Below are 27,318 nucleotides of genomic sequence, written 5' to 3'. Positions count from 1 at the left end.
TATGTTTCTAATGTGGAGCGTGTGATTGACTGACAGCCAATCATATTAAACAGCCCCGCACCACCTCGTCTGGGCCAGTCAATCAACGCACATACCAATTTGATTTTCAACCAAAAATTTTTGTCTCTATTTTAATACTATGTGGTTTATCAGCCCACTTCCCATGGCCCCTGAAAACTTCTGGGACTCCTGATGACCTGGGCTGAGTGAGTCCCGCAGGGTGGACTAACTAACAAAATAATGGTTTTGGTCTTGACAATAAAAACTGACAGAATAACACCAGCCATATCCTTAGTAAATCATGGTTGTCTGTTATGGAGAGATAAAAGCATGATAATGCAGTTGAATGTGTACACGTGTACGACTCTTTTGGCAAAAGTGTCTGCCAAGTGAATAAATGGAAATGGAAAACAGCAGCCTAGTAATGCCACGCTGCATTGTGTCAAAGCTTTGCCTCTACCTTGTCAATTGTCTTCTATATTCATTAATAAATCATTAAAGTAATGATATATGTATGATTGTAAAACAATAGTGCAGTATGTGTGTCTAATCAAGGTTTAACTCATAATGTATTACAGATTATTAAAATTCATTATTAATGACATTCTGCATCAATGAACAAACATGAGAAAATGCAGGGAAAAAATTAGAGAAATCGTTCCTGTAAAAAAAAAATATTATTTGTGAAACCTTGTTTAAAAGATGTTAGTACTGGTTTCATGTGTTCTTACCAGCTTTCTTTGGTGTTCGGGTGAAGGTTCCTTTAACTGTGCGGCAGTGGGAATTATCCCCCACCACAAACGCCACATTTGTCCTCAACTTTGGTAGAGCCAATCTCTCTGTCGCAGCCAACTTTCTGGAGACCATGAAAACAGTTAGATAGATGAGCCGAGGTCTGGTAGTTGTACAATTCACAACATGGTTTGATGAAAACCCGACCTGTCAGATGTTTTTAAAAAACTGGTTTTTATTAGCTATTAGATTATCAGTGCTGACTGGGCACAAACTTGCGTTAGCCTGCCTCTGGGGTTGGAGGTTCACACCCACCTCGTCTGAACTGAGGTGTCATGTCCTCACTCAGACAAAGCTCCATCTGACTGAAACAACCTGTCCAGTTTACTTAGATGTATTACCTCCTTTCATGTCTTTAAGGCATCTCTTTTAACGTTACAGAATATCTCAAAAAGTTGGTAATTTGCCAATTTCTTGTAGCTGTGGCAACTAAACCCTTGAACACACTGAAAAAACTGCAACAGGAATGACATTTACCTACCAACATGTACTCATGTATGACACTCTGCTTTAATTAATTTCTCCTGTCAGGGGGAAATCTTAGGACACACAAAACATTCTTATAAAGCTTCTGATGTATAATAATGCTTCTGAAACAGCATTGATCGAGCATTAACCATCTCATCACAGTGTGTTCGAGGCTGAACTTCATGCTGTGTAATTTAATTAAGCCCTTTAAAGCCTATGAGATGCAAACAGCCTTCGGCCACTGACATGCATGATTACATAATGTAGTTATTAATATGTCAATATTATGTAGGCTGAACACGTCCTTACCACACATTCCCCACGCACACAGATACTGTAGGCATCTTTGTAGGAGCATCGTGTCCCATCATGCACCAGCTGCTTCATGTATGCCACATCTAATGTCTCCTTTGACTGGCAGTATAAGTGGCATCTCTTGCTGGCTACAAGACAACATATTATTAGATTGTTACAGAATTATTAGGTAGAAAATCCAACTTGGAAAAACTTATTGTTATTTTTTTTTTATTTACAACAGTGTATCCAGAGAAGTGTGCAGAAATGATGAAGTAAAAAAAAAGAAAAAAGGCCATACAAAATATTGCCACACATAGAAGAGAGATGCTGACCACTGGAGTAGGGATAGCTGGCCCAGAACTATCTGAGCTGGACCAGCGCATCAGGCCTTAATTTGACAGACAGCATTTCATGACAAACTTGGGTGCAGTTGTGCACAAATACTTTGGACCTATAAACAGCATGATCAATCTCTGATTATTGGATGGCAAGGTTCCCAGTTAACATAACTGATGTGAAGTATAGGTATAAGTCTATTGTGCATTCATAAACATATACTATGTAAAAATAATGAAAATAATTACTTAAAAAACTATTTTTCTATTTTAAATTGAATTAAACGGAAGAAAAGGGAATAACTACTTTTTCTGCACAAACATGTCAGCTCTCAATTGTGAGTAAGAGTTCTCTTGAGTGTGGGTAGATTCTTTTCTTACCTAAAAAAATTATGAATGCCAGAATCTTCGTGAGAACTGTGTAAGTCGGTTTAAAGAAGAAAACTGTTCTTAAGAACGATTGATGAATGAGGCCCATTGTTCCTACCTACAAACATTAGTGAAATGTTCCCACTAAAGTTATGCATACATATTAATCTAAAAGGCAGATATTAAGCCCTGCAATTAATGGTAAAATCTGAATTCACACTAAAACCTTCTTATTGTCAAATTGTACTATACTCTTCAGAAAAGCTCTTAACCTTCCACAGAACAATGGGCTCCCACTGTCTCTCGCTTCCCTGCAGTTTCGCAGTGGATTTTTCCACTTTTTTTACATGACTGACTTCCAAAACTCCGTCCAATTTAGGTGCAATAAGCGGCAAACAGCCCCATGGAGCGAAACCAGATAAAAACAATGTCTGATAAAGAGCAGGATTTGAAATAGGAAACAGGTTTTGTATCTGCACTGGAGAGATCCATCACCTTTGCAGAGAGGCTACATTTTCAGCTTGGATGGTTTTAAACTCTGGCACAGTGACTGGGAACCAAATAAAGTAAAAGAGAATGAAAAAGGAAGAGCACAGAAACTACAAACAAGAAAGGAAACCCAATACACTTGTGCTGTGTTGTGAGAATCCAGATCCCCTGCCGTCGTCGACTTTCATTGTTCTTTTTTTGGACTAAAAGAAACACCAGCCTCGCGCTTGAACAAAAAAATCTGTTGACATTTTTCTGGCTTACCGTCGGGATGCTCGTAGGGCAGCCAATGGTGTTTGGCATTTTGAAACTCAAAGTGGGAGTTCCGGAGCTGGCACTGCTGGGCTCGGAAATCTTCAAAATGCTTGGGGCAGTCGTCAGTGTTGCACAGCTGATACTCGTAGTTTACTCCTGGGCAGTCCTGGCCACCATTGGATGGTCTGGGACAAGGAAACAGATGAACATCAGAGGCCATTTCTTTGAAACCAGGAATGTGAAACCAAATCCTGCTTGAAAAGTAAGAAGCTTATATGAAAGATTGGGGTTAGTCTTAACACTGCAAAAATTATTCACACTTTTAGAGCCCTGTGTCTCACGTTCCCTCAACACATCAAGGTGTCTGTCATGGCTATTAACAGATTAACCAATACACCAGCATACAATACATAAATAGAGTGATTTATTACTATATACTTTTACAGGTGCTTCCATTATTTATTTCAACCATCCTGATATTTTAATATGTAATGGATAATGCTTGAAGGCTTACTTTAATTTTAATCTGGCAATTTAAATACTGGTCGGTATATATTTAAATAGCTGTTGGGAAAGTAAACCTCATTGGTTAAGATTAGATAAACATCATAAGCATGGGTAGTTAGGGAAGTAGGGAAAATACTGCAGTCATGGTTAGAAGAAACCATTATTGAATGTTGGTATGAGATGGGATGTAAATTGCAGTCTCCTGCGCATGTTGATGCTTTGTTGAACACACCATCAAAGACAATCTTCTTCCTGAGACGTTATCGATGGTATCACAACATCACGCTACTTACAGAGGACGGTCATTACTCTCATGATCGGAAGAGATTGCTTGACAGAAAAATATAAACACCCATACAAACACCCAATTCTGTCTGTTTTGAGGACAGCCTCAATAAAACCCATACTGAATCCCTAACTCAGTGTTAGGCAGGATTCATTCAAGGTTATACACAAGGACATCTAGCATACTAGTAAAAGTCAGAGAAAAGTAATTAGCATACTACATCAGTTTTGTGTTTATAATCTATAATTGTCCTTTTTTGTGCACACAACACAACTATTTCCTCTTGTCCTGGGAGAGGGATCTCTCCTCTGAGGTTTCCTCCTTTTTTCCCCGTTAAGAGTTTTTGTGATTTGTGATATTGGACTACATAAAAAATAATTACTTGACTTGACTTGACAGTGGTTCACGATGCCTCACAGAATCAATTCATGTAATTGCCACTTACGCTGGGTTGTTGCACTGACGTGTGCGGAAGCGAACTCCAGTTCCACAGGAGCGCGAGCAGGAGCCGTATTTGCTCCAGGCGCCCCAGGTGCCGTCTTGCTTGACCTGGTTAGGGTTTTTCCACATGCAGTGACCTTTGTAGCACCACTACAGAGGAAGAAGAGAGAGGAAATGTGAGCCAAACATAAAATCCTTTTATCCGGACTAAGACAATGATAACACATGGAGAAAATGTGAATACGTTATGTGGCCAAATGAATGTGTTTCTAGGTTCAAGAGCTCCTTAGTTCCAGTTAAGGGATATTAAAATTTAGACAATAGCATGCTTCCAACTTTGTTCCAGCTGTTTGGGGTGGGCCCTTTCCAGGTCCATAAAAAAAACAGTTTTCTCAGTGTGGCATGGAAGAACTTGACTGGTCTGCACAGAGCCTAGACCTCAACCCCATCCAGCACCTTTGGGATGAACTGGGTCTTACTGCACAACATCAGTGTTGGTCCTCACTAATGCTCTTGTGGCTAAATGGAAGCAAATCTCTGCAGGTTCCAACATCTGGTGGAAAACATTTCCAGAGGTGTGGAGGCCCGTGGTTTTAGGATGAGATGTTCAACAAACTTACTTTTCCAGGAGCACACTCAGTCCCATCGAGGGGTGGCCCCTTCTTGGTTTTGCAGAAGTAAGGGTTGTCTGGGTGGCTGCACCACAGCTGTTTACATGGGTCGAATGTACGAAACTAAAAGACAGAAAAAAGGAAAATCATGCCTTAAGGTATGTGAGCTGACGACCTGTATCTGAACTGAAATACGCATAACTCATAGGCTGAAAGAAGGAAAGTGTTTTCTTGAAACACATTCTGAGAAATACCATCTGCCTTTACAAAGGTTTGCACAAGAACTGAACAATATTGCCAATGATGTACAGATGCAAGTAACGCTCCGTATTTTACAAAGAAAAGTCTATAAATATAGGTAGAAAAACATTTACTATTTCACAGTCACGGTACTCTATCCTCTTACAGGCAGCTGACACATCACAAGTGTTACGGCCTCCACTATCAGAGGCACTAGTGGTTTGAGAATGTTTTCTTTGGAAACAGTTTACACTTAACCTCCTCTTTAGATGTTATTTTCAAGGATTAGAACAGATCATCAAATTGATTCAAGAGAACTCTAAGCCTTTCAGCTGCCAAGGGCATCTGTATACCAAGTGTGAAGAACATGACCCCTAAGACCTATTGCTTTCACTCAAAATGGTCTGTCTCTTTCCTTTTTTGGCTGACATCGTTTTCTCAGTCATGAAGCTCTGTCGTGTCTGCAGCTTATTCAGAATGCAGTTGTTGCTCGTCTACACAGAACCAAGAGGAGAGATCAAATAATAATTATTGTGTAATTACGGTTATCAAATCCATATTTATTTATTTATCCGTTTTATGACGCCTATAATTTGAAATTGCACCCATATTGTGGTGCTTATTTTTAAGGGTGCTAAAACATGATATAACTATCTCAGCCAAACACATAGACTTTTATGATTTTCATTTTGTTGGTGGAACCTGACTCCAGTCTTTTTCAAGGGCAATACACACCAATGGTAGCAAATGATTGCACATTGAAACACCTGCGCCCTTTGTTGTCCTAGCCTTGTTGTTGAGTCATCTCTTTAGAAAACCAGTGATTTGTTTGTATCTGCTTTCCGCATCTGCTCATCCAAGCTACTGAACCTTCACCACTTCTTCTGTCTGTATGACATGTGGCGATGTGTGCTACAGGCATCAATTTGCCAGTGAAAAAATGCTCAGTGATCTAGCTGCTGATTAATAGTACCCTCACCAAGCAGCCAATATGTCAAAAAATGGAAACAAGTTAGCCCATGGGCAAAGGAACCAGTAATTTGTTTTTAACACAGTTTCAAATCTGACTTCACCACCTTGTGGCCATTAATGACTTTTTACAATTAGGCTACTACCGCAATTTATTCACCTCTAATATATTTGGATGAGGCACCACTCTTTTCTTTTTCATACTCCATACCAGTTTTCTATAATTGGCTGACAAATTCTTAAAGGTGGGGTCTATTTGACATGAACTGACATAGATATTAAACACATTGTGCAACACATGCCAACCCTACTTGCCAGATTTATACAATATCCACACACGGCAACTTCAGTAAGGTTAGGGAAAGATCAGGTTTATGGCTTTAAAAGTAAGGTTAAAGTTAAAGATGGATTACCAACCAGGCAAAGCATCTGCGCGCCAGATATCTAGAACCTCTCCTTGTTCACTATTTAGCAATGATCTGATGAATTTCAACTTTGTCTGGGAATGTGCACCACTAAAGCAACTGAAAGTGATAAGCTCCTTAAGGTGGGTCCTGCTCTATTAAACCTGGGACCATGTATTATTCTCAGAATAATGTACACAATGAACAGAAGAGAAGGAATAGGTGATGGGGCCCTTAAGATAATCCAGCCATGGTTAAGGTATGGTTGAGGTTAGGCAACTAAAACACTAGGGACAGGGTTCAGGAAAGTCTGTGGTTTTGGTTCAAAGAAAGCAAACGTGCAATTTCCATTAAGGTTTAATAAAGAACTTCACTTTAGTGTTGTACTGTGACAGTAAACAAACTCTGGACTACTGTATAAAAGTTAAATCAGCACGTTTTCTGTTTCGCTGCATAAAGAATATACTACTCCTACATTAACATTGAACAATGGTATTGACAAAATGTTGTGCTGCAGAATTGTCCAACTAATTGTGCTACTATTTATTGTTAGGTGTATGTTGAAGTTTTGCTGCAGAACAGTAAATTTCTTCCAGTAAATTTCTGGCATGACATGGTATAGAATGGCATGGAATGCCATGACACCAATTCATAGCACATTGTGTTCCATTCACCTAGATAAGGGTCGCTGATTTAGAACCACTTCCTCTATTCATCTCATTCATAAGGACTTGATAGAAAGATTTGAATCCTGCTGAGAGAGAATAATACGACTCTCTGAACATGCCTGCTGCAGCCACGTCCCCTTCTCCAATCATGTTCAATTGCTTGGCAAGTGGATCTTTGTTTGCAGAAGCACACAAGACAATTAGCTAGACTGCCTTTTTTTTCTAAACAAACAAACAAAAACCTTTTTAGCTTGTGACACAAAAAGAATCCACTGGGCTCCGATACACAATTGCTGTACAGTGGCTCCCATTACTCTAATTGCCACTCTGAGTGTAAACAAAGGAGTTTAGGAAACTGCACGCTCAAAAAGCTTGCGTATGTTGGTCAGGCTAACTAAGGAGGCTGACCTCAATTCTTTAAAAAATCCAGATGCTACAGGATTACTATTATTCCACGGTAAAAAATCATTGTAGAATTTTTTGGTAAAAAAAGTTTGATAGCTACTTGTCCGGATATTCTGTTGGACTCAATTTTGAGTGTGTGTGTGTGTTGTGTGTATGAAGGTGGTGTTTGGAGAGAATAACTGATTTTGTGATTGTGATTTTTTGCTCTGCACCAGCAGACCAGTGAGCATTGACTGCAGGTTGGGGTTAAAATCTCAGCTAGTTATAATGTATCCAATTGTAATTCTCAAATACAAACATTAATGTATACCTTGGTTCAGCCTCCGCACAAATTACAGTCAATGAGAGATGAGATGCTATCGTCAGATTCATGTTAAAACTTAAGAACACTGCAGCGAACTCTTTAGCCTTGAAATGAGTTCAGTACCTCTTGCCACTGGTTAAAATTGCCTGCACTCAGAAATTCAAAATGACCTGTGTGACTGCCACTGTTTCCACTTGAGTGATCTCAATAGTAAGAGATTATTCCTGTAATAACTTGAATTCCCACAGCTTCTAAGGTATTTCTGGTGCCAGCATGCCTCAGAGAGAAAGGAGCACAAACTGAATGATTGGAAAGATTTATGATTAGGGTTGGGCAACAAACTTGGTCAAATTACAGACATTATGACTTGCTTACTGTCCTAAATTCACTTATATTGCATGTTTTAAACAAATGTCTGTAAACTGACAATAGTTAGAACAGTTAGCGACAGTCCAGTATCTTTGTCTGGTCAGAATGGAGCACTGTGGCAGATTAGTCTGGCACAAATGCTGTTTTATAGACACACTTCCACATTTTCTCTTCACACTGAATTGTCTTATAAACACTTATTTTATCTCCATTCACCAACCCTGAGCTCTGCATCAAGCTGCTACACCACTCCCTCCAATGGAGCCTCAGAATACATCAACATTTAGTTTAGTAAACAAATTTAGTGTTTCTTAAAATATATGTTTATGATCACCAAATGTTATCTTTCTCAGGCAGGATTTGGGGGCTACAGACACACAGACCATCACATGCAGAACCAGTGTTACAATCAAGCAGACTTGTGGAAAAAAACTAAAGCTGTCATTATAGGTCTAGAGTCTAGTCGATCGATTGTCGATCGAAAAAAAAAAAAAAAAAAAAGAAATCTGGCCTTGTCATCATTAGATGGATGGGAGGCGAGTCTATACAGGGTAAACATATTGCAAGTAAACATTATGTTTTTTCTTCTTGCAGGAAATCTCTGTATAGATGCGGTCTAATCAATAGTCAGCAAGGACTGGTTTGTTTCAGCCAACACTAAGCCTGGTAGGTAATGGCCACTGATGGATGGCTGGTTCTAAATTTCTCTGTCTACCCTTTGGTGCTGGGCAGGTTGGTACAGTGGGTTAATCAGAGGTGTTCGACTAAGAAACAGCTGCGTTGAGATAAAAAAATAAAGTTATGAGCCAGAAATGCTCCGATGAACTGAGGAACTTATACTACTGAAACCGATGGAGACAGGTGACCTAATGATTCTTTTACATGTTGAAATCAAATGAAGCAGCCTTCATCTCAAGTGGGGCAGGATAACAAGGAGTCCATCAAAATCAAAACTGCTTTCAAAGAAATGTCAACCCACAACTCCCCAAGGTCTCAGCACAGTCCTGACAGCATACACACATTTTCTCCAAAAATGTAAATCCAAGATGACTCATCCCCTGTAAGATAGGGATTTTTTAAGTTAATAAATGACAGAAACAAGTCTAGTTGCAAGGGCGTGATGTTTTCCGCATGGTCTGACATAATCATCATCAAATCGATTTCTCATCAGGTGCTGCCATTTCTTTTTTTATATTACCTTTCCAATATTTTGCCGTGTGATAGGTCAACTTTTTATTTATGGTCTATCACCAGTCTAATTAGCTTATCCCTTTGGGGAAAAAACGGTGACATGACATTGGTTATAGGCCAGTGTAGATGAAGGTGCTGTGACCAGTTAAAGAAGAAGAAAATTTGTACTGATGACAAAATATAATGACAAAATGTTTATCACCCTGCCATCTGCGGAGAACTAGCCATATAGCAGCTGTGACTGCTGTAAAGTAAGCAGATCTCTGTTTGAAGAGTTCACTAGCATCTGATTCTGCTCACATGAGTCTCCTGATAGTTTCTCAGAACGCTACACGTCTTTCTGCAAAAAGCTCCCCAGAACTTCTGAGCCCTGCGAGCACCAGATCTAAAGCTAGTCATATGGATGACATTTTATTTTTATCAGCTCTTTGAGGACACATTAAGTTTCTATGGTTTCTATCTTTTCCCTTTATCTCTGCTGAGTTTCACTTACAGACATATTTTTGGGGCAGGGTACACACTGTGCAGTTTGCACTTATCCACTAAATGGAAGCCTGAGGGCTGTACTCACTGAAGTGCAGATCTTATAGCCCACACCAAAGTCGAACCGACACTGCTCATCCATCGAGTAGTTGATGCCAGGAAGTTCAGGAAGCTGCGGCCAATCATGTTTAAAGGGGTCATCCAAGAGACAGTCATACGTGCTGTCAGGAAAGGAAAAAAGAGGTGTCAAACACTGAACAGAGATCAATGTTGTCATCCTGATTAAGACACCTCAACTGAAGAGCCAACCATCAGCCCTAATTTCCCTGCTTTATAAGTTTATGTGATCATAATTTAGTTGAAAGTCTCCCTGTTTTCTGATCTGCTCCCATTTAAATTCGCTGTTGATACCGTTTTCTGCTGTTAATTCAAACTCAAAAGCTTCTCCATGTTTACCTGTTACATTCAATATTATGTATATTCCACAGCATTAAATCCATCATTACAATAACACAGACTTGTCACGCTCCATAATCTGTTGGTCAGTAGAGCTGCAACAAACAATTATTGATTAGTCCATAGATTGTTTCCTCTATTAATAGATTGAAGAACAGTTTGATCAGTGAGTAAAATGTTACAAAATGCCCAAGGTGACATAAAATACTTTATTTGTCTGTCTGACCAGAAACCAAAAATAAAGACATTCAGTTTACAATTCTGTAAAACAGAGACGAGCAGCAAATCCTCACATTGGAGATGCTGGGACCACAGAATGTTATTTCTGCTATTCTTGATTTAAAATTACTTAAACAATGAATTGATTATCAAAACTGCATTTTTTTGTAGGCCGACTAATCGATTAATGAACTAATCGTTTCAAATTTCAACAGAATTAAATCAATCAATTCAACACGCAGCACAGTCATACTGGCTACTCTTGATCTCGACTTTCTTCTCTTAATAAAAATGCTGTTTCCATTCAGAAATTGCTTCTATTTGGAGCTCTCAGAACCAAAGCTTTTACGTTTATGATGCTACATTATTATACTACAGTAACGCTTTTCATACAATAGATTGATTTTTCTCTGCAATGGATCCACTTAGCCTGGAGCTGCTCTAAAAAAAAACAGCATGCTATGGTGAATGATTGTACATGGTCATTATCATCTTCTTTAACACGCCATTGTTTGGTGTCCCGCTCTGCTGACCTTTCCCGGTCAGAAATTGATTATTTTACAGCTGAGTGAAAAACTCGATATCTGTGCACTCTTTGTGCTCTTTCATTGTCCTGTTTGCAGATCGTGTGACGCTGTTTTAGTTAGAGACACATTTCAAATGTTGGAGTGTATCCACCAGCGTCAGTGCTTTAGAAACGTCATGAGCTTCAGCTACTTGAACATGAACTCACTGGATGTATCTCTTCAGCTCTTGTCCGCTGCACATGGACCAGTGATATCGATGGAAGGCCGCCTGCACCAGAGGAGCCATCACGCTTCCCATCGCCGTTTCGTCCCCGCAGCGGTTGCCTTGGCCGTCGTGCTCCATGCCTAATCTGTTCCCATACGGAGAGACAAGCAAACAATTACAAAACTGCTCAATATCAAGATCCCAAGATCCCCTATAAGTTTTAGGTAAATAATACAAAATTGTGTTATCTTTTGGGGGCCAGAAGTGGAACATATTTACTCAAATAATCTACTTTAGTGTTTATTTAGTAGTTTTTTAATTTTGTGAGATGCTTTACATTTAGTTAAATTCCACAGCAATTGCAGTATCTTACAGTATCTTATAGTTGTATGTTATTGTATGGAATGTTAGTTATATTGGCTATGTGAGCTATATGTGTAAATATCAGTATTCTTGTCTTCCCTTTTCTCTGGTCTTTCTTTATTTCATTTCCATCCTTCTTGACATTTCATGATATTTATTGTTGATATTTCTTTCAGTCAAACAACAAAGATATTTATTGAAGCAGCATCATATTTTGTGTCCACCACTGAATAGTGTAACTGTGACACTTTACCTGTCGTGATTTATTAATAAAAAAATTACACACAATTTTTACATTTGTTTGGCATGACATTTCCACAAATCTTTGTTATTTCATGCAGCAGGTGGATCTTCGAAACCTTGTCACACTGTTTGGGTTTACCAGTGCACATATGTACTGTAGAGATTACCACCATCCATTCAGACGTAAGATTGTAAATGTCACTTTTTAACTAGAAGACACTATTTCATTCACAACCATCCACAAACATATCCAATATGCAGTATATAAGCAGATATTGCCTGGTACTGATAAGCCGACCACATTCTGCATCCCTGTTCCTCTGTAGATTAGTATTACCATGGCATGACAGAAATATGTTGACAGACACTTTCAGTCATCAGTACTGAAAAAAAGAAAACTGTTCACTTGAGGAACTGAAGCACACACCCATTTTCATCTAGCAAAACTCTCCATTGCAAAGAGCTCTACCTGCCAGTGGCTACGTTGTACTGCACTAATAATAGACATGCCAGATGTTCTGCTTGCAACTGTGTGAAACACCACAGAGTTTCAGATGCAGGGTGTCATTACTGCGACCCCGATGGGAACGCTCACTACATCTGTTGTTAATATTTAATCAGTGCAGACAAAGCTCCTGATATGACTTTGCACTTTGGTTCAGTTTGTTGGGAAAACAATTGATACATTAGGGCCTTTTATTTCTGATCCGGTTCACACTGACTCATTACGAACAAAACAAAAGGCCTAAGCAGTAAACAGGTGGAGAATTTTGGTGGTCAGCGCACAACATGAATCCACGTGTGGAAATCAAATTCTGGTAACCGCCACCTGGTCATAGATCGATAGATTAATTTTATTGTCCCCAAATGGGGAATTTGTTCCCACAATTGTGTGTATTATGTGTGCCTCTAAACATAGCTACATTTATGTAATAATACAACATGAATACATTTGTACAGAATATATGGTGTGTTATCAACTAGCGCGGCATTGCAGAGGGGACAAAACGTCTGCTAAACTGTGCCCTTTTCCATTGAAGCGTCAGCAGCCAGATAGCAGTAGGAGCTGTCCAGGTACTAGGGTGAGTGCCATGCGAGTAATAGCTATGTTACTGAGATCACTGAGTTACCATGGAGTCCATGATCTTGCATAATTATATAGATCACATTCACAGATTGCTTCGCTTTCTCGACAGTTCCCATGATCAGCAAATGGATGTAATGATGTTTCGTTCTGCTTTGATGGAAAAAGTGCTTTACATAGATTTTAGGTAAAATTTCAAACTGAAGAAACTATTCTGCAAACCTTGTATGATGTTTTATGTACTGATGTATATAGAGTACGGACATCTACAGCTGGGGGGTTTGAGAGAACAAACATTTTCTATTTTGAAAAGTAATTACACCCCGCTAACTTAGCTTGTCATGTGAATTTACAGGATCATTAATGCAACTGTTAAAGAACTTGTTTGAATAGGAGGAAAGATGGCATTTCTCTTTTTGTGAGTTTTTACTCCATGTGGCCTTTTTGGGCTTTAGCAATCATTGATGCATCAGTTATTTTGAGATTATGTTCTTTTCAATACCTGCCTCTACTGGCAAATACGTCCCTATAATATAACATTAAAACCTAGTAAACGGATTTCCTTATTTGTAAGTTGAATGCTGTGTGTTGTGAAAAAAATTGTATAGATTACCAAAGAGTTTAATAGAGTTATAAAGTTTTTTCTAATCATTAAAAACACATTTTGGATTCAGCCACTAATAAGGATGTCTTCTTTGTTGTTCTCCGACCTACAACACATGGCACAGCCTGAATGATCAAAAAAAGATTTGATAGAGCCTGATGTGTTGGTTGAGTACTGCTACATGTCCTGTACTGTCCTTGCTCTGAATGGGAGGTCATGTTTTCCTAACACACAGTGAGCATCAATAAATACTTGCAGATGAGGATTCAATACAGTGGGTTCCAATGTAACCAACATAAATTCCTATTCTGTTATTTGTAGAAAGTGTTGAAGCGGTATTGCAGCTGCAGTATCAGCTTGTGAAATTGTCCCTGCTGCTGTCATGTGCATTACGCTTTGGAATGCAATTTCTTTCAAGTAATAAGAAAATAAATGAATAAATAAAAAACATACTAGACAAAGCGTGCATGGTTTCTTTTTTTCATAATTATTTCAGATGAGATAAAGTGAAGTGACTCGATTCTGCACACAAATTTAAAATCAACCCTCACCAGTTGAAGTAGGGAAGAAATGGGATTTTAAAGGAGACCTTTTATACTTTTCCACATTTTATGACTATAATGTTACAATGTTAGATGTTCATGTTAAACATGGCCAAAGCTTCAAAAAATTTGGTTAAAGTTGTTATGAGTTGTATTTTTTCCCTGTGTGTTTCTGTTTTTTGCCATTATTTTCTTAGTCCTGTGCTTTCGTGTTTTCCTGATCTGTGTACTTCTGTGTTTTATCATTATGGTCTGTGTCCTAGTCCTTAGTCTTATATCTCCATGTTTTAGTGTAGTCTTGTCTCCTGTTTGGTCCCGTCTCTGTCCGTGCCCTGATTTTGCGGTCTTTCCATGTTTTGTGTTTTACTTTGGTAGATCTGTCCTTGTGTGTTCCTGTGAACTTTACTTCCTGTTTTATTTTGGTAATCCTCTGTACCTGGTGTCCTTGTCTAACTTTGTCCCTGTGGTTGATTACCCGATGTATTTCAGCTGTGCTTCCCTCCCTGCTCGCTTACCAGTGTATATATTGTCCTCAGTTGTCTTCAGTCCTTGTCACGTCCTTGCGTTGTCTGTGTTGAGTGTTCTGTGCCTTCCCTGCATTTTTGGATTACTTCATGGGTTATACTTTGTTCTGGGATTTTTCCTTTTGGATCATGTTTGTTTGGAGATACCTTTTGCATTTGCCGCTGTGCTCCCAGCGTAAGTCTGTTTAGTTCTTTGTGTCAATAAATCTTTATTCGAACTGCAACAACCTCGCCTACAGTCTGCTTTTGGGTCCATACCTCAGCTCCCGCACTCAGCGCCCCATGACAAAAGTAGAAATCCCTAAGATTTCCTCCTGTTCTGAACGCTCTGTTTTGAACAACTGCTTTTACTACCAACAGCTCCGTTCTACGACATACATAGCCAGACGTAGCCAGTGTTCCATATATGGTCATTTGCTCCACACAGCAACAGCACAGCAACGGCACACCAACGCTCAGTCTGTCTGTACCCGACAACAACAGCCTGGTAACATGCTTCAGGTTTTGGCCAATCAGAAGACGGTGGGCTTTGAGAGGGGGAGCCAGGAGAGAAAGGAGCATCTACAGCTTGTTTCAGACAGAGGCTGAAATGAAGGCCTACATGAAGAGTCAGTCTAAGACAGATTTTTGTTTTTTAAACTTTTGAACATGCAAAGCTACCATATAGGATTCACAGAACTACAATATCTCCTTTAATGTGCTGTTCAGCAAAAATATGCCTTTTTTTCTGTCAAACTACTATTTCCAAGGTCAAGAATGGACTTTCATGCTCAAATGTTTTTAATAATATTGCATTGTATACTTAAATTAGTTTTTCACATAAAATGCAAAGAATTTTCTAGAATACAAATTCTTAATGTTGGGATGAACTGAACTTTACTGGTTTGGTTTGTTTCATAACTTTTTAGTTTTTTTTCTTGTTGGTTAAATAAAACAGGCAGTATATCAGGAAACTTAAGGGAAACATAAACTTGAGTCTATATTTAAGTGCTACTCTAAATCAGTGTGAAAGTCATAGCATTAGCTCTACTGCTTTGTGCTTTGTTACAGTTACCGGGGAACTGAACCTAAGCATGGATTAAGGGTTAAGTATGCCTTCATAGCCTCCTCCCTGCTGCATCCCAACGCCTCCCTGATTTCTCTCCAAGAATTTTGTTGAATCTTTGTCGTCTTGAGGCATTGGCAGTCTCTCAAACACAAACAAGCTTTAAAAAAGTCATGTGCTTTCTCTTTGGCCTGTTGTAGATGGGAAATTACACTTTCTGATGGAAAAATGTTGGATTCTGTTTCATTTTGTGGAGTTTTTAACCTTATCTATATCGCTTACATAGATGGTGACAGACTGTCTTTCATACAACAAAAGAACCAAGTATAGACCTAGACAACCTGGCTGTCAAGTATGAGTGAGTGAGTTTGACATCTTGTTCACGACTTCCTCTTTGTTGGTTTCCTCAGTGTGTCTCTTCAATATCACCCTGCCTGTCTTCTGATATATTTGCTGCTGTTTAAATATCTAAGTCTTAAGTCCCCTCTGACTCTTCTTTGGTTACTACAAAGATTGTCCAAAGATATTTTGAGCCTAATATTATTAGGATGCACTTTGTGTTCAAATGATCTACATTTTCATTACAAAGCTCATGTAGAGCTTTATAAAACATAAAAAATGAGGTGTATGCAGATAAACATACTGAAAGAAATTAGACCAGATTGTTAACGTCGCACATATCTACTCCTCCTGGATCTATTGTCACATAATTAATTTGATGTCTGGTTACTTAGAGACAAGGGGTGGCTTGTCTTGATTAAAGACTCAGCTTGCCCCATTCTCCCCATCGGATTAACACTGCGTGCCTCAGTAGTCATCTGACACTACTTAATGACATCTTTCAATAAGTCACATCTGACAAAAGTTCCCTAACCATGGCAACAGGTTAATTCAAAACAAAGAAGGTACGTGCCTGCGCCTTTTCTTTGCTAGTAGTTACTGGAGGCATCGGTGATGAGACAGCAGATCGTGAATCTCCACCGCAAAAGGAAGGTAAAAGTGCAATAATTCAGGCCTTTAGAAACAGTGCTTAGATCTCTGTTTTGAGAGAAGCAATTACAAGCCCCAGCTAAGGAGGAGTTTAGGAAAACTGACATGACCCCCACCGGGGGCACCTCGCACCAAATCGTCTCTGTAAACCATAAAGAAAGGTCAACTTGGAGCTCAGATTGTTTCACAAGAGGTAGAAAACTGTCTCATCTGTCAGGAAAAAGCTGCTATTCCCCAGCTAATACAATCATTAATTTACTAAACATGTGCAGCAGTATACAGAATAAGGGAGAGACGAAAGGGGGGAAAGATAGCAAGTGCTGTCCAGGCAGAAAACCTTAAATTCAGCGAACAAAATTGGATTGTGACGTGGCAGTTGAGACCAGCTGCGTGGTGAGCGAGCTGGCAGCAAAAGCAGGGAAGAGACAAGTGTTCAATCATCATTGTCTGTTCCCAGCCCTCTGAATTACTGTCCACATCCTTTGTTTGTTCATCAATTCAATTAGGTCTGTTGTTATGCTAATTGACGGACTGACGGCCCTTTCCCTTGGTTGGAGAGTTACAGTTATGATGCTCATTCTTCCTGAACAACAGGACTGTTGATGACATTGAGATTATTGATTAAGAAATGCAAACATATCTGTGATCAAAATCATACACAAACATATTTGCACAATCTAAGCATTTTAAGATTGTTTTATTCTGTCTCCACGGCACTCAAATTTTCACATAGCATCATTCTCTCAATTTTTATTTTTTATTTTTTTTTACTGTGCTAGGATTTAATTTTGAAATGTAATTCTAAGAATTGTCTCAGAATTTCCTCGTAGCACTAGAAAACTGTATGTTTAGAGTACAGCACCTGGTTTCCACATTGTTTTTTCCCTTGGAAAGTATATTGATCCCTGAAGATGAAACTGTCTGTTCACTTGCAGCAGGGTCAGCTACAGAGCAACAACTGTGAAGTTGGAGGATTCGGAGTCTCGCTCTGGGACATAAGCATGAGAGATCCTTTCTGACGCTGTCAAACAGCTGCTGCTCCTGCTGAAGGACAGATTCTCTTTTCTCCTCCTGCCTCCCTTTCCAAATAATTTCATTGTCAACAAGAACAAACTAAACCTGCAACAAATAGACCATTTTCACAGGTGATGACCACACTCTGGCACTGTCTGATGTTGTCAATGTTGGACATAGAGAACAGACCAGTTTTCCCCCAAATTATAAGTCCTGATCTCCTAAAGTCCAACTGAAAATCAGTCATCTCTTTTTGTAGTCAAAAAAATATCAACGTGTTTTTAAATGTTATTTTATAGTTTTCATTATTAAAAGGAACAGAGGAATATCAGAAATGCTCCTTTTCATCTGGAGAGCCTGACTGACAGCAGCTGGCAGACTGCCAGATTGACTGGCGTTACACTGCAGGGAACGAGAGACAAAGGAAACAAGCCAGCGCTCTAGCCGACACATCATGGCTAGACAGCGGGCTGTTTTTGTTATTGAAGAGTAAGGATGGCATTACTCTTTTTGGTTGTGTGATCTGTACTTCAGAAGTGAAATATGTTGCAAGAAGTGTGGACTATTTGTAAGATGTATTCAAGGGTAGGAAAAGGAAAAGGGGACATGATGACAAACAGTGACTGAGCACTTGTGTTTTCAGACATGTGTTCAATAAACAAAACATGAAATTTAATAAAGGCTAATATGGCAACAGTCCGAGTGCTAAAGACCATTTCTTTAAAGATCCCTTGTGTCACTTAACATAAGCCGCGACTTTTAAGTCCCCGGATCTCTTTTCAAGGAACTAAAAGGTTCCTTCAGCCCATTGCTGTGTGAGAGAGCAACACAAAAATAAAACTGCGACAGTTTGGAAGGTTATTATAACATTTCCAGCCGACAAGAGCTGCAGATCAGCTGGCCAGACTCACGTCTGTGTCCGCCTGAACGTCGGAGAAACGTGATTTTAACGAGCTTTATGCAAAATCTTACTGACTGATTAAAACTTGAAACAAAAACTTCGGAAGCAGTATTTAGCGTAACTCCATCAGCTGTTCACTGTAAACACACCGCTGCCTGCTGGCTGCTATTTCTGAGAAATACATTTAATGCCGATGTACGATCTCAGACGGACATCGGCAAGACTTGTGTGGCTATCTGACTGTTGATTGTGATTTATTGGTTTGCAAACAAGGTGGAAAATGAGGAGCTGTCGTAGAAAAACACCTGACATTCTCTCTCCAGTTAAAGCCAGTAGCCTCTTCTCGCCCATTCAGAAATTCATTGCAAAGTACCGGTACTTTTGGAAAGAAGAAGAAGAAGAAACTCTGTTATTATTATGTTAGTATTTACACAAAAGGTCCGAAAGACACATGCACAAACAGGACCCATAGCAACACACGGAGAGATGTCAGAGTGGAGAGCAGCTGGGGGTTCAGGGGCTTGCTCAAGGCCTCCTTCGGCAGTGCCCAGGAGGTGAACTGGCACCTCTCCAGCTACTAGCCCCCCCCACAAACTAACGACTAAATTTAGAGCCTGGTCCCTTCGGTGAAAACGCAGTGAGTTTCTCCAAAGGTTCCTAGTTCTGAAGTATAGTTCCTTTGGTGGAAACAGCTATAGAGATAACAGGGAAAAAAGCCCCGGGAACATTTTCACACTTAACATGCTAGCTGCATAGCTGTGGTATTAAGCAGAAGGACCATCATTTTGGCACAGGACTGTGTTACTTTAGGAAGAGGAGTGTGTGAAAACAAAGCAAACATCACAGAGTACGGTCTAGACTGCTCTTTTATGAAAAGCGCTGTGAGATAACTGTTGTTGTGATTTGGCGCTATATAAATAAAATTTAATTGAACTGAATTGTGAGTTTAGGAGCTTCAAACATCTAGACATAAAAAGAAGGAAGAACATAACAAGAACGTACACATGTCCGGTCTCGTGAGCCACAACGAAGGCTGAGGAGAAGCCGTCTTCATGGTTGAGGGTGCAGCTCCGGACTGGGTGGCACATTCCTGTGACTGGAGCATAACCTGAAGGACATCAGGAGAAGGAGGATGCTGGTTATTGTAAGAAATTATTTATTTTCCTTACTTATCACTAAATAGATCATGATTTTGATGAATTTCATTCTGTTTTATTTAGGCAATGTTATTGTATGGCTGCTTAATTCAAGTAATACCCTATTAATTACATTTCAAAAACAGCAGCTCATTTTTTAAAAACACAATATCCTGGACTTTGGATCAACAGACTTTGCTAGTAGTAATAGTTTTCAGTCTAAGTACTTACTACCAAAGAAATAGTCCCTAATGTCTGTGGATATATAGTTATTATTGTTGTTTCCAGAGAGAGATGCGGCTGCTGATTTTTCAACTGTTATTTTTCTGTGCTCTGAGCCCCACAAAAGTAATTCCATCCACAGGCAGGTGTAAATGAGCAAATAAAACTCACACTACCTGCATCGGTTAGGGAGTTGAACTTATTCTTTAAGTAGGACGGATCCGTGTGTATTTCTGTCTGTGTATGTACTGTGTTTGTGTGTCCCGTGCATCATTAATTGTGATGATATATGTGATGCTGAGCTTCATGACAAAAACAGGAAACAGATAGTACAAACATAGCAGGAGGGGCAGGTACAGCCGGACATTCAGTGTGGAAGGAAGGACGCTTCATGATTATCAATGAACCTTGCCAAAATTAAATTAAACATGTACTTCCTCATTTAGTTCTTTCTCTGTGCTGTTGTTTGCCACTGACAGTTAACACCTACTGAGTCATAATGCCCATGTTTGTCAACAAACCACAAATGTTGACACATTTTACAAGAAGTGAACCACACAATGCTAATCAAAGACAGACATTAGGGAATATAGATTTTGGCGCAGCAATGCTAATAGAAATTTGGCACAAGGCCACTAATAATGGCCTGTCTTGGCTTTAAAATAAAATCATTGATCATGTACATCTATTGCACAAAATACCTATTTTAAAGTCATTGATCTTTAAAACAATTTCATCTCTACCACAAATACAATGGCTGGACCTGAAATTAAATTAAAAAAAAACCCTATATGATATAATATAAATAATAATTTAAATATAAGCAAAGCAAACAAACTGTCCTAAAAATGTAAACAACCAAGAAACTGATACTGAAGTCAAAAAAACTCTTTAACATTGAATGAAGAATGAATGATTGAATATTTCAATGAAAAAGCGAAGAAAAGCCTGTCTGAAGTAACCCTGCTATGTGGCATCCAAGAGGGAAAATGCTCCAGCACTCTCAGTGCTACCTCAGAAAAACACAATTGACTCTTCATGCGTTATGCTTTCCCAAGGGTGGAATTTACTCTGGGAATTGGGGGGTTCAAATTCTAGTTTTGCCCCACTTGGATTTACACTTTGGATGACTCTCTAAACAGTGTCCTCTTTTGGTCCAGCTGCCATTATCTAGATTAGAAAACATTATATAATGATAAATATCCAGATTAGTTCACCTGAAGGCGCATTTCATCGTTGCCATGCGCTCACACCAAAAGATGCAGCAGAGAGCAACCTTGGATCGTTTTATTTATTTATTTATACTCAGGTTGCACACAAGTCTGGCCTCATTCTCTGGGATTAACATCCTCAAACCATGTTCCTAATATTAACAATAACCAGACTGCTAACATGTATTTCAGAGCACTTGATTTAAGTTTTGACATGCTACGTTTTTTTAACTGAAGAGCAATCTCTATAATTTCAAAGGTTGATTTCAACACTTTGCCGTGTCCTATTGCTTTGGTGCAGCGATTTAAAAGCAGACAGTAGGCCTAACATTACAAAAGGAACAAAGAAGAAAATACAGTCAACAATATTGCTATGCAGTGGCACCATTCAGTAGCAAAATCTATATTTCATAACATGATGGTGTCTGGGTTATCACACACTGAAACAACATGTATTTATATGTAAATCGTGTCTAATAGCCCTAAAATAATACTAAAAATACTGATAATCCCAGATAAACGTCAAAAATCCAGGAAACAAGAACTTCCAGGAACACTGACCACATCTGGAAAAGGGATCCACACAACCCCAATTCAGTTTCTCAGTAAGAGACACCTTGTTCACTTGTATACTCTACTTTGTCAATTACGACTCTGCAGTACAATACAGAAAGAGGCTCATCCAAAGAGTCATTATCACCTGGATATAGGTTAGAAGATGTGTGTGAATTAATGGTACATATGTTTTTAACAAAGTGCCCCGATGTAATTGGTAGACACTGATTATTCTCTTAGACTTTGTAAAGGACTGTCCTGGGAGACCGTTTATTCTTACCTTATATCTATGATTGACAGAGGGGAAAAGTTTGGAAAAATTGACTTTCTCTTTGGTTGTTATGAATAAAAATGTCTAATAGTTGCATTACATTTCCTTCTTTTTGAGGATGTTTGTTGCCAGATATATGTACACAAAAACTATATGATCTTAGATAAGATAATTCATATAAAAGCTAATTAAAATAACTAAGCAAAACATATTTTTTATCAGTGAAACATGGCTTTTTTACTTACATTTAGTGGTAGTAACCATTAGCATGTAGTAGTAACATGTGTACTCAAATTCTGCTAACTTTAAGCTTACTGCTGACTTCACAGATACACATGAGGCTGAACAGTTTATATTTCTACCTAGGACTGCTAAATATTTACACTGATTTTGTCAATGTACGAGTTTCACACGGTTGTGTAAAGGTGGCATGTATCTAATATCTATATAAATGGACTACCAAATGTAAAAAGCCTACCGAGCACATTTGGTAATCCATTTAAATAGATATTCCCCACCTTATAGAATTAGATGCCTTACTTTAAAGCACTTAATCCACTGCACAGCTGGAACATCTGCACTGCCTCTTTAGCAAAGTTGAAGTCTCAACAGTCAACTCCTCATACCTAAATAACTAAAACAAACTTTGCATTTTCTGATGTGCTGGACATAATGTTAACATATAATTAAGTTGTAGAGACAGTTTGTTTTTATGTGATAAGAAAGGGTATCTGGTGTTAATAATGCTGCATATGTGTGTAAGGAGATTTACTGAAAGCTTAGGAAATGCAGGATCCCACAAAAGGATCCAATGTAATGCAGTATGAATAGGTTTTGTATGTTCCTGAGGTGTCTGATGGATTAGATCAGCTATTTAGGGAAGACTGAACTGTCATTTTCATTCCATCTTTACCATCTACAGTTTTTATCAACCCATTATTGTCTGTTCACTGTCTGTGGGGTGAAATCTGGTCAATTGCTTCGTTTGTTCAGCCTGTTAAAATGATTCAATTTCAAAACATGTCACGCTGAAACGGACAAGCTTAATGATATCTTGCTTATCAAAATCTCACAGCGGCTCATGGGAAGACCGCAGAGAAGTGATGGTAATATGTGTTCCCAAGCCTTCACTGAAATAATTCTGCCTTTGACTAGTGGTCAAAGTAGTCCTACAGGAAGTCATGAAGTCTGAAATATCCTTGATGGTATCAAAGAAAACTGAGGCAGGTTGGTGTGGGAATAGTCATCTTTGATTGATATACAATGGCGGCAGCTATTGGTTTATTTCTCTCAAAAGATTTCAGCTTGAAACTGATAAAACACAGTAGCTAGAGTATATATAATTAAACATCCCCTTTTATTCATTCATAAGGCTGCTATATTCTGTAGAAGGCCTGACGCAGTGAGCAAGCCAACTGACAACACAATGAAATTGAACAAATTACCAAACTGTGGATGGTGGATGGGAGATGATGCCACTCACCTTCTCCCCTGTGTCTTACACTGTTTGGAAATAAAACTGAGAGGGAGCTTCAAAAGATTTGGTTTTTGCACAGAAATAAAAGAGAGATAGGATACTTTGAGATGTCAGTTCTATATTCCTGAAATCAAAGATAAGTTGAAACTCAAACAGTATAATAAAAAAAAGCTTTCTGCCTCTTTCCAGACCTTTGAATTAAAACACATCTCAACTTAAATGTGAGAAATGAAAAGAAATGGCAGTCAGATTATTAGGTTAAAGACTGATGACTGAAAATGGTAATAAAAAATAGTAGTGATTGTCTTTCATTGACAGAGTATTTATACTGTGACAATACATTCAGCACACCTTGTAATCTTTACGGAAATGCTGACTGCTGCAAAAGATGCTTTGTTTATTCATAAGACTATATCTTCAATAATTTCTTTTTTAATATCACACAACTTGGGCCTACATAAAAGATAGCATAAAACTTTGATTTTGATCTCTGTTCATATTCTAGGTAGCTTGGCATCTTTGGTAATTTCATGTGTATGAGAAATGAAGCCCCAAAAGGCACGAAATTTTAAATTAATATCACCATCTTGTACACCCAGATGAGCATTTACATCAAGCAAGGTAAGGATTTCGTTCACGTGAAAAAACTATATAGACATTGTGAGTTTTTTTATTGAAATAATTCCTGTTTGCTATTTTTGTTTATTCTACATACAATGAAGAACTGTGAAGCACTAGACAGAAATTGCAGGCGCTGGCATCAAAAAACATGTCCCCTGTGGTGTGAGTGACTGCAGTCAATAAGGCATGGGTTGAATGGTTTTAATCATGTAGGAAAAAGTGCTTTGATGCAGCTTCTAGCCGTCACTGATGCTTCGATTGTCCTGTGCACAGTGTGAAATAGATGCATTGCATGCTGAGCATAAAAATACAAACACCGACTTTTTTCTTTCTGTGCCAAGCCTGGTGGGGAATGAAAACAACTAATTTATTTTTCTTAACGCAGTCCTTAACATACTTGCCAATGGTGAAGTGGGGGGATGAAAAAGTCAAAAGGTTCTGTCCACTTTGTCCAGGCACTGATTATTAATTACGGTTGCAGCTTCAGTCCCTGAAATAGTGTGTTGCTCATGGGATCAAACCAATCAGTATCAGTTTAGGTCATCAACATAAAGAGTAGGGGTGGGTGAAAATGTTCACACATAAAATAACCACATATACATGTCTGTTTTTTGGTCAATCTGATGAGATCATGATGCAAAAAGCCTGTCAATTATTGCAATAAAGTTGTCCTTTCTTGCTGATTGTCCTAAACCATTCATATTAAAAGGGATAGCTGCCTTGGCATAAATGTATAAATGGTATCAATGTTACCAACTTACTCCATTGCCAAAGCTTCATAAAGACGTCATTTCTTACTATAAGGTCAAACCAGAAAGTTCACGACTGAAAACTGCTGCCTCCAGGACTTAAGGTGGCATAATCTGTCCATGTGTGCAAGGGCAAAAAGTTCACTTGAACAACAGCTCATCTGTGAGAGCCAGTGGCGTTTCCTCAGTCACATGGTGGCCAATTGTCCTATTGATTGGTTGCAGAACAACAAGAAGGCAGATCTTATCTAATATGAGCTTGTCCAACAACACCATGGAGGAAAGAGAGAGAGGGAGAGAGAGAGGAGAAGAAGGAAGGACTCCCCAACACAAGAAAGTTCTCATCTCATCCCTGAAGTAGTTTGGTTTAGTTTCTGTCTGTGTTTATATAACATCAATTAACTGAATGTGAGCCGAACTCACTAGGGTTCAGCTCCACCTGCGTCCTTCCTTGGGTGTCAGCAAATGATGTCATCTAGTATATGTTGTGCCCAGTTAGTAGTTGGTATAGACACAGGGCTGGGTATTAATTCACTTGCAAACACATAACCCCAAATGTTTTCTCTAGAACTACCTTTGCTGTGACTCAACACACCAGAAAATAATAGCCCTCTAAATCTGCATGGCTATATAGAAATTGGTTCATGCTTCTTTGCTGCCAGATGGGCAGTAGCCTCTGATGGTCTGTTCATGTGCCTTGGCTCTTATTCCCAAGACAACCTTGTGTCTGAAAGTCTGCTAACCAAAAATGTATGATTCAACTACCAGGTCCAGTTCAGCCAATCCTGGATATAGGTGCTTCAGTGTCTCAAATTTCAGGTAGAGCGTGACACTGTATACCGGGTCACTGGTCTTTTTAGCCTCAGCTGCGTCACACTGAGTGTGTGCACATTGTTTTCGTCCACTTATTAGAAGTTCAGTGGTTCGATCCCCAGCTCCCCCTGTCTGGATGTTGAAGTATCCTTGGGCAAGATACTGAACCCTAGATCGCTCCTGATGGCAGATGCACCTTTGCCCCTGCTATTCAGTTTGTGAGTGGGGCGGACGTGATATAGTCTAAAAGCAATTTGAGTGGAAAGGCGCAATAAAAATACAGACCATTTTCCATTTTATGCCTGAACAAGCTGAAGGTATGTCACCACATGTATTGTACAGCTTATTTTATTTGGTCGAAAACACACTAGAAAGAAAAAAGGTGCATTTTCTTATATTTTCTTGTTTACACTACCCAAATAAAATTGACCTCCGCTTTATTAGCTCACCAACTTGTTTAGCAGACCATGTTCTACACACTTAGCAGCATGGCTTTATGGGTGGTAATGTCGGTCAGTTAGTCAGTCAACCACTTTGGTGATTTCCTGACTTTTCATCTACTGCCACCATGAGCTTGACAGTTTTTTGTGTTTTTTTGCATTAAAATGTCTCCACAACTATTGGATACATTTCTGTAAAACTTGGTACACACATTCATGGTCATCTAGTATTAATAATCATATTTCATCACTTGACCTAGGGCCATCATCTGGTTCATCTGATTTCATTTTGTCAAATACTTTGGTTTATGACCAAATACCTGCTAAACTAATGACATAACCATCAGCCTCAGCTGGACTTTATGTTTAGTGCTAATTAGCACATTTTAGCATGTTAACACATTAAATTGTGATGTAAAAAAAATGGTATATTATACCTGATAAACATCAACATGCTAGCATAATCATTATGAGGATGTAAGCATGCTGATGTTAGCATTTAGCTCAAGTACAGTCTCACAGAGCATGGCTGTAGGGTATGTAGAGTTTATAACCTACCTCCTGAGTAGGGATGGGGATCATTAATTTTTATAAATATTGATACCCTTATTGAGACTGCTTAATGATCCGATTCTTTATCAATACCACTATCAATACTTTACTATTATTTGGTGACGGTTATTTGGTAAGACCAGACCCAACAGGCATGAGGTAGGCCTGCACGGCATGAGGAAAATATTTGATGTGCAGTAACATTGTTTTATCTTGAGGTGACATATCGCTTGCAATAAATAAACAAATATTGAAGTGTGCATATTAACTGCCTGGTTGTTGTTAAATTAATTATAGGATTAGACTTTAATATTTTAAATACAACTGTTGTTTCTAGAGCAGCAACATTAATGTTTACAATAGCAGATAAACTATCTGCTATCACAATACTGAGTGACTACTCAGTCTGTGTCAGTCTCTCCTCCTCCTCTCTGCTGTTATTCACTGCCTGCCAGTAATGTTACCTGGACGAAGGAGGAGCGGCTGGTTTGTCTCAGCCAGCAGCTGAGTTTTTAACAATGTGCCAAATTTGAAGACTACAGAACAGTCTATGAAAGACAGCGTTCAATTTATCTTGTTTGTAACATTTGGCTAATTGCCAAGCTAACGTTAGTAGTGCTTGTATAAAACACAGAGGATGACAGACTGAGGACAGAGATGATTAAATTAAC

The 27,318-nt window shown here is 38.8% G+C and overlaps 1 protein-coding gene across 1 annotated transcript in view; it reads right to left on the bottom strand.

The window, feature by feature from the left end:
- Positions 1–27,318, bottom strand: part of adamts3 (ADAM metallopeptidase with thrombospondin type 1 motif, 3) — a 198,215-nt gene that overhangs the window by 84,363 nt on the left and 86,534 nt on the right. Inside the window, 9 exon segments of the mRNA XM_038704466.1 lie at positions 732–792; positions 794–856; positions 1,570–1,703; positions 3,015–3,190; positions 4,244–4,389; positions 4,860–4,973; positions 9,972–10,104; positions 11,292–11,435; positions 19,603–19,708. Of these exon segments, the coding sequence (XP_038560394.1) occupies positions 732–792; positions 794–856; positions 1,570–1,703; positions 3,015–3,190; positions 4,244–4,389; positions 4,860–4,973; positions 9,972–10,104; positions 11,292–11,435; positions 19,603–19,708 (1,077 nt within the window).

The sequence above is a fragment of the Micropterus salmoides genome, unplaced genomic scaffold (genome assembly GCF_014851395.1).
Source record: "Micropterus salmoides isolate LMB-PRFRI ecotype aquatic unplaced genomic scaffold, ASM1485139v1 Ms_hic_scaffold_7, whole genome shotgun sequence".
Classification (NCBI taxonomy): Eukaryota; Metazoa; Chordata; class Actinopteri; order Centrarchiformes; family Centrarchidae; genus Micropterus; species Micropterus salmoides.
Note: the sequence above shows the minus strand (reverse complement) of the source record. Positions and strands in the feature narration are given on the sequence as shown.